This window comes from Hyperolius riggenbachi, chromosome 3, assembly GCF_040937935.1.
Source record: "Hyperolius riggenbachi isolate aHypRig1 chromosome 3, aHypRig1.pri, whole genome shotgun sequence".
NCBI lineage: Eukaryota > Metazoa > Chordata > Amphibia > Anura > Hyperoliidae > Hyperolius > Hyperolius riggenbachi.
In genome coordinates, this window is record NC_090648.1 from 320,113,094 (window position 1) to 320,127,656 (window position 14,563).

A 14,563-nucleotide genomic window follows, 5' to 3' on the forward strand; every position below is an offset into this window, starting at 1 on the left:
GTAGCAAAAACCCCAAAACATCAGATTAAATAATCATTGACGGCACTAAAGAAGTTTGATGCAGTAACCCCAGTGCCGCCATCAGGGGGGGACAATCGACACTTCAGAGACGGGCCCGGGGTCTTCAGGGGGCCCGTCCGTTGTCCCCCTCCCCAGCCCTTACTCCTATGTGTGTGGCCGCCTGGCTCTCCTGTCGCGATGTTTGTTTCGTGCTGTCCACCCACCTGACTGCTGCATACACACCAGGTAAGACTCTGTACTGCAGCCTCCTCCTGAGCTCGCTGCACTGCCCGGCATAACTAAATTTTAGATCAGCGGTAGCCGGTCTGTGAGCTCACAGTGCTTAGTGAGTGAAAGCTGCTGTCATGCACGGGGCTACGCTGTAAACAGGAAGTGACATGTGACTTCCTGTTTTTTGAAATATACATCACGCATAGACCAGTGCATGACAGCAGCTCTCACTCACTAAGCACTGAGAGAGCTCCAGCCATCGCTGATCTAAAGTTTAGTTATGCCGGGCAGTGCAGGGAGCTCAGGAGGAGGCTGCAGTACAGAGTGTCGCATACCTGGTGTATATGCAGCAGTTAGGTTGGTGAACAGCGGCAGAAGACTAACATCTCAGCAGGAGAGCCAGTCGCCACACACTAAGGACTTCACACAAAGCTGCTGGCTCTGACACTCACTCCTGGACTCTGACGTTTGGTTATGCTGGAGTCTGGACAGTACAGTAAACGAGAGGGGTTGTCAGGGGGAGAGCAGATGAGTCACTGTTCAGGACTCCTGCAGTGGAGGGGCTACACTCCTCTTGGGTATAGTGTATTTTGGTAGCTACTGGGGAAAGGTGATATAGATAGATATACTGTATTGGCATCTGGCTTGTTTTACTGTACTAGTGGGCATGTGGCTAGCTACAGGGTGGGGGATAGGGAGAGCAGCTGACTAGGAGGGAGGGGAGCATCTGTGCTTGGCATCTGTCTTGCTACATTATACTGGTTGGAGTGTATGGGGACGGCATCTGGCTAGTTATACTGCACTGGGGGGAACGGGACGCATAGTGTTAGCTATACTGGGGGAAGAGGGGTAAAGCATCTGGCACTCTATACCATGTGTGTGTGTGTGTGTGTGTGTGTGGGAAGGGGGGGGGGGGCGGTAGTGAGATGCATCTGGCTTGCTGTAATGGTGGGGTTGTGTGGGGAGGGTATCTGCCAACTACAGTATTGGGGGGGGGGGGGGGTTGGAATAATTTGTATACCTGTATTGTAGAGGAATACATGAAAAAAGTGCGTTCAAATTGGGGGTGGGTGAGGGGTGCTTCTGGTCTGGGGTGGCTGGTACAATGAACAACAGCTCCTGGATTGGGGGGTGGGGGGCACCTACACTAGCTCCCCAAGTGCTGGATAACTTTTACTGAATCCCCTACACTAAGTTAACTTATACTGGGGGGGGGGGGGGGGGCATTGGTACCTTGCTAACCTGTACTGGGGGACACCAGTGCCTAGCTAGCCTATATTGTGCGACACCTGTACCTTACTAGCCTATATGGGGGGGGGGGGGGGCAAGCCTGATGATGTATGAGGGGCCCCAACATTTCTGGTGGCGGCTCTGATTAACCCAGAGGATTACCAACAACCAGACATTGAAAATTGCGACCTCTACTAATCGTATTTTTGAGCTTTTGTAGAGTATTTTTTGTTCCCTCTCCTCCTCAATCCAGAATAATACAAAACAGAATATTGTACATACAGAAAGGTAAGCTTCTTCTTATGGGGCTATAGATAAATCTTGCAATTCTCACAAAATAACATGTAGCAGACTTAAAAAACATCTAAGGTTTTTCATCATATTTTATGATCTACAAACCTTCTCTCCGTCTGGCACCACCCACAGTGTGGATCATTTGCAGCCAAGCATTCATTGCAGGTGTCATACTGCTCACATTTTGCAATCTTGAGACGTTTAATCTAGGTAAACAAGCATATGTTTGTTTCAACATGCTACAACTAAAATGCAAATAGTAAAAAAAAATAGTAAAAAAACAACAACAATTAAAAACATACATATTTGATCCAAAATCCAGTATCAGAATTTAATCCATGGTGTAACACTATCAAAAGTGTCAATTAGATAAAAGAAAAATAAATAAAACCCATAAAACATCAGTTTTCTCTGTAATTATTTATTACTGTAACGATTGTGGAATTATCTCCGTGGTCAGCGCACAAGATGTGTGCTGACACGGCGGAAGTCCTCCACAAACGTATAAAAGGAGAGAACCCAGCTTTGGTGCAAAGCACCAGTGGAGGGAAATTCCCACCGGCAGATGGAGCTGTGGAGTGCAGAGGAATAAACCCTCTGTACTGCCACAGATGGCCGATGGGAATTGTCCGAATTGCAACAATGCAGGGCAAGATAGCCCTTAAAGAGAGAGAGCACAGAGACAGGATGTATGTGTGTCCAACAATCTAGCCGCCACCCAGCAACGATGAACACACAACCGCGAAGACCAAGTGGGAAAGCAATCGCAAGAGATGGCGATTGCCAACAGCGACACAAGACTGAGCAGGATAGAGCACGAGAGTAGCAAAGGCACAGCAAACAAGAACAATAAGGAAAATAACAAATGCTAACTAAACGCGAACACCGCACTCATTCGCAACGGCGAACGCGTTTACGGCGCGGTCTCCGCACGTTAAGCGCAACAGAGACAAGCACGCCACCCTAACTAACCAACGACACACAAACACGAAACAGAGAACGCGAACGCTTGCTTAACGGTTACCCCACCGAGCCTACAGCACGCGTTCGTATCAGACAAGACAGAGAGAAGGAGCAGCCAGCAGCAACCGCAGCTCTGGCCTACACTCCCAGACAGAGTACAAAAGGAACCACCGCTGCTACCACTAGAGCGAGTGCGATCCGGACAGACAAACGGATAGAAACAGGAATAGGTCAGATAAGATCCACCGCTCTTCGGCCAGAGCGAGTGCGATCCGGGTTCAGGGACAGGACAGGGAGGATCCACTGCTTTTTTCCGCCAGAGCGAGTGTGAACCAAGTAGGGAAACAGAGTTAGCAAGATCCACTGCTCTTCCTGCCAGAGCGAGTGTGATCCAAGTACAGAAACAGAGCTTAGTAAGATCCACTGCTCTTTCCGCCAGAGCGAGTGTGATCCAGGTTCAGGACCAAACAATTCACCATCACCAACCGCTGGCAACAGTGCAATCGCAAGGATAACAGAAGACAGAACAGACAATACAAATAATACAACCTGACTGTACTAGAGGGATGCCTAATGCAGTCCCCAGAAATACTCTAAGATATCTTTAGCAAACAATAGCAAGGCTGACACTTCAGGAGTGCTTTACCAGTAACAAACCATGATGACCAGCAAAGGATTGTGGGATCACATAGTATTTATGCTGCAAGCCTTCAAGGGAGGCGACTAGGCAATTTGCATAATCAGTATATGCAAATTCCTCAGCAGCAGAGCAGGTCTGAAGCTTGCAAAGCAAAGACAGGTCTATTATCAAGAGACCTGCATCCCACAGACTGAAGGAATGGTCGAACAGCTGTCTGCCTGTGCAGCCAGCTGAGCGGATCATTACAGTACCCCCCTCCTCTAGAGACGGCTCCCAGACGTCTCTCAAAACTGACCTTAGCAAAAAACTCTGACTGAAGACTCATGAAGGTCGAGACAGCCCGACTAGGCCCATTTCCAGAATCAATCCTCCCGAAACCGACCTCGTCGGAAGCAGAAGCCACCGAAACATGCCCATGAGTACTACAAGTCTCAGCGTAACACCCGTCAGAACTGTGAATGCCAGAGAAGACCCTATCGACACCCTCCGAGCCATGCCCACCACCTTCCAAGGACCGTCCAAAAATACCAAACTTGCCACAATACCCATTTGAAGTGCCCCTTTCCACAGAGAAGCCACTGTTGATCTCATCCAGGGTACCAGTAAATATTTCTCCCAGACTCTCCCAGAACACTTTAAAGCTCCGCAGAGATCCCAGGAGGGCAGAACGATCACCAGGCTCACATGGAGAACTACCAAGAACCTCTATGGAACCAATGACAATTCCGAATTCAAGATTACCAGGACAAGCGTCGAGATCAGGGCTTTCAGGGACCACTTTTGGGCATGCAGACAAGCAGGCAATATCAGAACATGTCTCCACCGAGGAAGCATCTGAGCATGCTGGCAACCGAGACACACTTGGGCTTTCTGGGTCACAAAGCACATCGCGGTACACTAGCACAAGAGAAACCTCAGTCGAGGAACTGCCAACCTCAGAGACCGTCACGATAAGATCAAAACCAAAACTGGGCAGAGAATCATCACGAGTAGCGGTCACAAGCACTGGACTTTCAAAAGAAGACTTGGACCCTGACTTAGAACTTTCCGTGACTGTACTGGTATTCAACCAACACTCATCATTGACTACGCCTGACTGAAGCTCCCCAAGAGCTGCAAAAGTAGTTAATATAGCAGCGATGCCTACTGAAGTGAGCAACACCCCAGATGGCCCTGCGGAACAGAAGGCACCTCCCAAAAGTTCTGCACCCTTTGGGAGCAACTCGGAGACCTCCAGAACATCAAACAAAAGCTCAGGAGCATTGTTTCGCAAATTTTCTGACAAAGAAATCAAGGATTCTGAACTATCCATGTTACAGGGCACAGCATCAAATACATTTTGCGGACAGAGCAAATGTCCCAGGGATGGTTCTACAATCCGCTGAGACTGACTTTTATCTTCATGAACAGGATGCATAAGAATATTTATTGGAACACATACTGACTCCCTAACTCTAATCTCACTACACACAGAATTCTGCATAGCAGTCAAACTAGACTGCAATTCCAAAATGGCAGAAAAACAGGTGAGGATGGTAGCAATACCTAGACGAGCCTCCAGGGTCACTGCAGGAGATTTTATGCAAGGCAATATTGACTCATCCAGAGTACAGGGTGGAGAGTCAGTACTATCTGCTGAGCAAGAAAGGGGCTCACAAATGTCAGTGTGAATGGACATCATGTCTTTATTCATGGTACAGGGCAGGCTCACATAGATCCTCTCTGGACAAGGCAACGATTCCCCAGTAACAGATTCGCAAAACCAAAGCGCTGTCTCACTCTTAGATTCGGCTAACAATGTCGAATCCGAGGAGTCAGAACGCAAAACTTGCGAATCCACGATCGCTTTAGGTTGTGAAACTGACACTTCCATAGCGCGAAGCTCCGCAATCTGTGGAGCAGACTGCAAGGCGTTCAGGACAGAAGCACTGGAGCAACTGTGATCAGGCAACGGGCCCTTACAGGTGTGAACAGGGTGAGACAAAGATTCATTGGCAGAAGAAGTTGTGACAACAACAGGAGAAACTTTATTAGACATATCAATATTACTTTTGATGCTGTATAGTTTAGGAACTTTCCCCAAAGCAGGATCATAGATGGAAGGTCTGAAAGAATTACAGAGAGGAAAAGATCTGTTTTTAATTGACAAGGGATCCCACATATCCTTGACAAAACTGACACATTCATGTTGATCACAATCTGCAGGAACATCTGGGAAACAGGCATTAAATCGCATAGATTCAACCTCCACACAAGCAGGAGAGAATCTTTCAGGATTCACACTGGAATCAACCACAGTGGTACACCCATTCATTTCAGAACGCACAATGTCTCGACTCACATGCTTTACCCCAGAAAGGCTGGAACAACCATCCGATAACGATGTCTCTTTATTGAAATCAATTGATTGGTGTGTGTGCAATTCATCCAAAATCATCTGCCACACACACATCACCGGATCCACAAAACACTCGTCACACTCACCAGAATCAATCAAGGCGTACACAGAATTTATACAAGCGTTAAGAGTCTCTTCGCTTTCTGCGATGTAGAAGTCGCAAAACACTTTCCAATCAAACTCAAACTCCTCAACCAATGCCCTGACCTCCCACGGAGCGAATGGAGGCTCAAACAACCCTGTATCAAAGAAACATTCATATAGGTTGGGATCAGAAACATGCATAGACTTTCTTACACCTTTAATATACCAAATAATTCGGCCTATCATAGGCTCCACATATGCTTTAGCATGGGGCAACAGAACCTGAGACTGAGAAGTCTCTCTGAGTTTGCCACCTTCAAGTGGTTTACACATTTCAGAAATAATTTCTTTATTTGTAGTTGCTATAGGCAACGGATTTTTCCGCTGGGAACTTTTTCTAGATTTTCTTTGTTTTGTTTCAGCCACTACAAGTGGCTGCTGTCTAGATACCAGGGAGCTGTTACTGTATTTATCATCAAACTGAATGGTTTTGCATGAAAGGGACAGAACAGCTGACTGATTAACAGACACATATTCATCAAGCATGGGTGGTAAGCAAGGCAGCTCAAACCAGTGGGAAAAAATCAATGTAAGAAACTGATAAAGATTATCCTCCCAGGAATTGCTTTTCAATACCTCATAAGCCCACACAAACAGATCTCCTTGCAATAGCGTATAAGCGAATTGGAGAGCTGACGTGGACGGGTCAGTAATTTGAAAGGTAGGATTCAGCAAAAATCTTACACATTCAGCAAGGAAGTCTTCCTTGGTTTCAGAGTCTAGTCTCTTGAAGCTCTTAAAGATATAAGAACCAAATTCGACAAAAAACATACAAATCGGGAATTCCCTCTACACTGGGAATTTTGGTTTGGCTGGTCATACTGTAACGATTGTGGAATTATCTCAATGGTCAGTTCACAAGATGTGCGCTGACACGGCGGAAGTCCTCCACAAGCGTATAAAAAGAGAAAACCCAGCTTTGGTGCAAAGCACCAGTAGAGGGAAATTCCCACCGGCAGATGGAGCTGTGGAGTGCAGAGGAATAAACCCTCTGTACTGCCACAGATGGCCGATGGGAATTGTCCGAATTGCAACAATGCAGGGCAAGATAGCCCTTAAAGAGAGAGAGCACAGAGACAGGATGTATGTGTGTCCACCAATCTAGCCGCCACCCAGAGACGATGAACACACAACTGCGAAGACCAAGCAGGAAAGCAATCGCAAGAGATGGAGATTGCCAACAGCGACTCAAGACTGAGCAGGATAGAGTACGAGAGTAGCAAAGGCACAGCAAACAAGAACAATAAGGAAAATAACAAACGCTATCTAAACACGAACACCGCACTCATTCGCAAAAGCGAACGCGTTTACAGCACGGTCTCTGCACGTTAAGCACAACAGAGACAAGCACGCCACCCTAACTAACCAACGACACACAAACACGAAACAGAGAACGCGAACGCTTGCTTAACGGTTACCCCACCGAGCCTACAGCACGCGTTCGTATCAGACAAGACAGAGAGAAGGAGCAGCCAGCAGCAACCGCAGCCCTGGCCTACACTCCCAGACAGAGTACAAAAGGAACCACCGCTGCTACCGCTAGAGCGAGTGCGATCCAGACAGACAAATGGATAGAAACAGGAATAGGTCAGATAAGATCCACCGCTCTTCTGCCAGAGCGAGTGCGATCCGGGTTCAGGGACAGGACAAGGAGGATCCACTGCTCTTTCCGCCAGAGCGAGTGTGAACCAAGTAGGGAAACAGAGTTAGCAAGCTCCACTGCTCTTTCCGCCAGAGCAAGTGTGATCCAAGTACAGAAACAGAGCTTAGTAAGATCCACTGCTCTTTCCGCCAGAGCGAGTGTGATCCAGGTTCAGGACAAAACGATTCACCATCACCAACCGCTGGCGACAGTGTAATCGCAAGGATAACAGAAGACAGAACAGGCAATACAAATAATACAACCTGACTGTACTAGAGGGATGCCTAATGCAGTCCCCAGAAATACTCTAAGATATCTTTAGCAAACAATAGCAAAGCTGACACTTCAGGAGTGTTTTACCAGTAACAAACCATGATGACCAGCAAAGGATTGTGGGATCACATGGTATTTATGCTGCAAGCCTTCAAGGGAGGCGACTAGGCAATTTGCATAATCAGTATATGCAAATTCCTCAGAGGCAGAGCAGGTCTGAAGCTTGCAAAGCAAAGACAGGTCTATTATCCAGAGACCTGCATCCCACAGACTGAAGGAATGGTCAAACAGCTGTCTGCCTGTGCAGCCAGCTGAGCGGATCATTACAATTACAAGTTGTTCTTAAAGAGAACCTGAAGTGAGTAAAATTATTTAAAACAAACATGTGACGTAGCTGCAAATGAATATTACATACTAACCTCACCTTCAGTTCCTCTCAGCAGCTCACCACTTTCTTGTTACAGTGATCCCTTCCGGTTCTGACAATATTTTGTCAGAACTGAAATATACCAGTTGCTGTCAGTTATATATCAGCAGCTGTCAGTTACATGTTTCCCTATGGCTCAAATGGGTGATATTACAGTTTAACAGTGTGCTGACCCGGAAGCTGTTATGGGGTAATGGCCATTTTTAAAATGGAGGATGGAGAATTCCACTGATCACAGTGGACAAATGGGAGGCAGGAGAGGAGAAAGAGATTGAGAAGTAGACTAAAGAGGAGGTAAGTATGACCTGTGTATGGTTATTTTGACTTTTCATTTTTAGTTCAGGTTCTTTTTTAGTGTCCTTTCACAGGGACATTTAAACCGAGTGACCACCCAATGACCATGTGGAATTCATCAATATCACACATAATGCAAGAGTGTGCTATACCATAGGTTATTGGTAGTAGTAGTAAAAAGTTGATATGAAAATGTTCCCAAGTTCATTGTCCACTCCATAAAGCCTCTTAAACATGCTGTCTTATCTTCATATCAATATTTAAGATATAAACATCCAAAGAATTTAAAGCATTGAGTGAGTAGAGCCAACATTGTACAGACGCGTCATCGGCCTCCTGGCTATCAACGCATCTGTTACCGTGTGGTGGGGATGGAGGGAGAACGAATACATGTGCGACAAAGCACTTCCCCATGGGTGGGGCGGAGGAGCTGGGAAAAGAAGGCAATCAGGTGGTGCTTGGGTATCGGAGATCTCTGAAGATCTGGCATGTCAAGAATTTAGCAGACCTTGTGTACACACACTGGTTTGACTCAATTGACCCAATTCTCTGCCACAGCGGTCATTGTCATCCGCCATGCCTGAGTTCAGACCAGCGTGTATCATACCATACCACCACTTTATGCACATTGCATCTTGATCACCTGCTCCACCACCTTCACTACGTGTCCCAACCCAATCACAATTCTACCACTGTGTGCTAGACCTATCTTCCACATTGTGTACCTTTTACTCAACCTACCTACCAGGTGAGTTTCATTTAATTCTGATACATTCTCCTTCCAAGCTTAAAGGAGGAAGTATCTGAGTTAAAGGGACTCCGAGCTCAAGTAAAAAAAGAAAGTTGTACTCACCCGGGGCTTTTTCCAGCCCAGTGCTGGTCGGAAGGTCCCACGACGGCGTCCTGGCTCCTCTCCTAGTCCCCGCTCCGGAATGGCTGACCGGCCGCAGCCCGGGCGACACTCTGCTGAGTTTCGGGCTGTTCCTTCCGCGTATGACGCGGCTGACGCGCATGCGCAGTACTTTCACGCCGGCCGCCGTGATGACGCGAGGTGGCCGGCGTGTGACGTCAGCCGCGTCATACACGGAAGGAACAGCCCGACACTCAGCAGACTTGAGCTCGGAGTCCCTTTAAATGACTCCCCCCTTCCCTGTTCTGTTGTCCAGTGCTAAAATGGTGCTGAATGTGGGTGTTCGGGTTCTGAACCAGGAGTTACCAAATTCGAACACCAACACTAATTATGAACGCATTAATTGTCTATGTTTTAATGGATGTAATGTCCAACAAACTTACAAACCAAGTCCAGTAAAAAAAATCTATGGAACCGACATATGAGTAACCATTGCACTAAGCAAAATATGTTTTAGAAAAACAAATTAAAGTGGGCTTATATAATCACATCTTGCACTATAGTATAAGCACATTTTTTGCTCTCACTGGATAATTGATTGTACCTTCTTTGCTCACCATTGTTTATTTTTTGTTTGTTTGTTATAATATATTCTTATGCACAATTTCATATCACTATAAGCACGTTATCTACTGTATGTATGAACAGCAATTACTGGACCCGGGTTCTACATTTGAGGTTGGCTCATTCATGAGCACCTCAGGTGATAGTTTATCATAGTGGATTACATTGGATATATTTTTGAACTGGCTATATATGATAGTATATCTTACTACATATGATCAGCTACATGGTGAATAGGTTTAAATTGGTTTTATGTGTTTATATAGTGCATTGATTGTTCAATAAAATTGTCATATTCTTTTAAATATATATGAGTGGTGCTTTGTATGGGCAATATAGTTCCCCTTGTTCCAAATCAATTGTCTAGCCCTAACACACCCATATACACAGAGTTGCAGGGATTTTTAGTTGGAGAAAACACAAGCTAAGTACTTACTGGCATATTGCAGCCAGATGGATCTAGGATCTCCAGCAACAAACAATCGCTCCCCAATCCATCTGGCCAATTTGCAAGTGTCATTTGCAGCGTCGGAAACGATTGTGTAAAGCCCACGGAAGTCAATGAGGATCAAAACGATACTCCACGATTCCATCCGACATGATCATCGTGGATGGTGGCGTTTAACAAATTCTGGTTAAATGATATTGCGTGATATTGTGAAAAAATCGTTCATCACAAAAAATAATTCAGGAAAATCGCTTAGTGAGTATGAGCCTATAGGAGAAAAAGGGAATTGGATCTGACTCACATGAACAATTCACATTTTATTTAATAAGATAGATCACTTGCCCGAATTTTCAAACTTTGGGTACCAAGGAAAACCAAAATTATGACCACAGCTTGAAGACAGAATGTTATCTGAGGTTTTAGTAGTATAGCAAGAAGTCAATACCAACCTCCGTCACAGTGGCCACGTACAAATAATTGTTGTCAATAGGATCAAGGTGCATTGTTCGGAAAACAGGAGCTTCTTGCTGAAATTCATATAAAACCTCTGAACAGCTTGCTGAATAATTTGAATCCAAGGTAACCTGAATTTGGACATAATTGGAAATTGTTACCACAACTGTGTTAAATTACTTCACAAAGTGAAACACCACCAAAAATATAAATTAAGGTTCATTACATTTTGAGGCATTTTTTAAGGATTTGTCATACAACTACCGTGCTGGATGTTGCTGGCTTTGCACCTGTGATAGTCACTGGTACATTGCTCCTAACTTGCACTATGATCTAGCTACATTGGTACCACAAACTCCTGTCAGTATAGTGTGTGCTACCTATTTAGCTAGAAATATAAAAGTTGGATGGAAATGTACTATTTACAGACACAGAAAGAGGAAGTTAAAGTTCAGCTGACAAACTGAAATCAGGGCCGGGCCGAGGCAGAGACGAGAGAGGCTGCAGACTCAGGGCGCAGTGTAGGAGGGGGCGCACAACTCACTAAGCCATCATTCCCCTACTGTATTTAAAGCATAGAGAAATAAGAAAAGGGGATACATGGCAGTGACCGCAAGCCATATAACTAGAGATTAAGGTGTTGGGGCCCCTGGGGCGCCTCTTAGTCTAATAGCAATCAGTGTGTGACGGCTGGGGTGGGAGGAATGGAGGGGCATACTTTGGTGTCTCAGCCTTGGGTGCTGGAGGACCTTGTCCCGGCTCTGCTGAAATATTCTAATTACTCCTTTGTTATGATCACCCTTGCTGGGCAAAACTGGGTGTGTACATAGTTTGAGGCACCCGCTCACAGTGGTCCATTGCAAAGCAACGTAAAGGGGTCATCTTACCATAGAAAGTCGCACTGCAGTGTGAAGTCTATGTGATGTTTCAAAGTGGAGGAGGTGCATTGTGATCCCACAGATATGTGTGTTAATAGTGTCAGCCATGCCACTTAGGCTTCTTCTCCATGAGCAGCTAAAGGGAGTGAATTCACCGCTTGTCAGCTGCTCCCGTCCACCAGTTGGGGCTTGCTCGCGCTCTGCACAGGTGGTGGACAGGCGGCCCCCCATGTAGGTTCATTTGAGCACGGTGGTTGCTGTGCTCAGATGGACGCGTGACTTTTTTTTGCTGATGGGTAACACATGTAATTGCAGTTAAATACCAACCAAATACTCGACAAACGAGCAGTTCAGCCGTCCATGGAAAAGAGGCCTAACTGTCCTACAAAGGAGTTTACAATCTAGTCCCTGCTAGAGATGGTTAAGTAGATGTTATTAATTTTTAAGTTAACACAACTTTTAAACTTTTATGTTAATTGCATTTGCAGCAGCTGATAATTTTGATTTAGTTAAATTCCAAGCTGCACAAATCTGCATTAGGGCCTGTTTCCACTACACGCAGATTTGATGCAGATTGGATGCAGAATGGATGCAGAAAAACTGACTCCAATGAATGCCTATGGGAAAATCTGCATCAGAATAATCGCGTTTAGTGGAAACAGGCCCATAGGAATTCATTGGAGTCCGTTTTTCTGCATCCATTCTGCATCAAATCTGCGTGTAGTGGAAACAGGCCCTTACTCTAAGATTAAGGTATTGGTATTTCTTTGACCTCCTCTGATGCCTGCCACAGTCATATGTCTCAGACCAATTTACTAATCTGATACATGGGAGAGAATGCATATAAACACAGTCTCCCTACAAACTCCATGCAGATAGTGTCCTCGCTCAGATTTGCACCTCAGACTCTAGCACAGCAAGGCAAGACTGCTATCCACTACACCACCATACTGCCCAATAAGGATCCATGCCAGGGAATGAATAGACAAAGTGAAAATTAATACTACAGAGAATTTATATAGCTATGAAATCTTCTGCAGTGCTTTTCAGAGTACGTAATCAGAGATCTTGATGCTGCTGCTCCCAATTATTGTTGTGATAATCGTATGAGAGTGGTGGCTTATGGAGCAAGACCCCACATAATTGCAAAGAGTGGGACCTTGGATTACTGTGGGAAACAGTCACTAATTATTTATAGATTGACATTTTTTTCTCAAAGGGTTTTATCATCATGTTAATCGGTTTATCTGTGAAATCTTTATGGATATGGATAAAGGGTACTGCAGTAATGTGTCTCTGTACTAATTCACTTGGGGGTGGTCAATTATCCCTGCCTTATTACTAAAAAGGGGTTCCCGTTTCCACAGAAAGTTCCTGTCATACTAGTGAACTCATCTCCTTCTTTGCAAAAGAAGTTGGGATGCGCTCCTTATAATAAACTCAACACAACAACCTTTTTTATGTATGTGCTGATAGTTCTAACACACAGTGAAAATTGTAGCTCAATGACAATGCATCTAGTAATATGAGGTAAATCAGATGGGAACTCACCATATGTGGTGCAATGCAATAGTTTTATTAATATTATTATCATTAAGTACCTATATAGTGGCCGCTGACATCTTCACTGATGTTATGCTTAGATTATGATATTATGCAGCCTTTCCCCCAGAGCATTCTGGGAGGTCATGTGATGTTCCGTCTCAGCCCAGGGAGGGGGAGGGGGGTGGTGGGGGGTATTTCACAGTAATTAAAATGCCAGCATCTCTGATAAATTCAAGAAAGTATATCAGGGTGAGGTAAGAGTATTGTATAACAAAAATAACAAAAAAATTTTTTGTTATTCATTATGTACAGTACAGTTTCTCTTTGCAGTTTCTCTTTGTGACAACTTATTTTAGCATTATTTTAGCACGGAAAAGTAATTTTGTTGATAAGATGTTATATAATGCTTATGAAAAAGTTAAGGAGAATATTTTATTGAATCAGGACATTATATTTATTTAACAAGGAGCTCCACTGATGTACCTTAAGTAGTTGGCCATTTCCAGTTCCAAGAAACAGAATTACACTCTTCTGTACTTCCATTGCATATACAGCAGATAGGTCTCCATGGCTTATTATTGGCTCAGAAAGCAGTGATGGTAATGTGGGACATGGCTGGAATAAGAGACAACATTACAATTCATTCAACAAATCTCACAAGAACCACAAAGTAGCATTTCATCACTCAAGGAGAAGGTTCCTGAAACTACAGACCACATACTAGATGTCCTTTGGGTTTACCAATCCTAAAAAGTGACCATACATGATTAGATCATCTTGATATAAGAAATGTACCACCCTTTTGTGTGTCTCGCTTGATATCAGATGAGGTCTCAGCAGAGAATATCACTTTGCATCGGTGCAGCCATAAACATTGTACTGCCACATGTAGTATAAAGATAATGCAGCCTCATTCTCATACCTGCAGTTTCCAGTGCTCCCCCAACACACTGGTCTTCCAAACAATGGTCTTTCATAATCAATGTTTAATCGAGAAAGTGAGAGAACATCAAGTGAGGGAGCCAATGACATATTGAAAATTATTCTGTTTATGACTACAATAGTTTGGCTAATTACCATATTTTTGAGTCCTTGAAAACGGAAGGACTATGTATAAATGTAATGATATTTTGCTTGACATTGGGCAATGCACTTCTTTAAAATTTTGATTGGCGTAGTTCCAAACTGCATACAAATTGCAATAAATTTGCATTCTGCTTGAAATTATT

At 44.5% G+C, this 14,563-nt stretch overlaps 1 protein-coding gene across 1 annotated transcript in view; it reads right to left on the reverse strand.

Annotated features, from left to right (window-relative positions):
- PLXNC1 (plexin C1) overlaps positions 1-14,563 on the reverse strand; it is a 214,862-nt gene that overhangs the window by 173,391 nt on the left and 26,908 nt on the right. The window contains exons 2-4 of the mRNA XM_068276803.1: positions 13,818-13,949; positions 10,908-11,042; positions 1,861-1,961 (exon numbers count right to left, since the gene is read on the reverse strand). Of these exons, the coding sequence (XP_068132904.1) occupies positions 1,861-1,961; positions 10,908-11,042; positions 13,818-13,949 (368 nt within the window). The remainder of the gene's footprint in view (positions 1-1,860; positions 1,962-10,907; positions 11,043-13,817; positions 13,950-14,563) is intronic.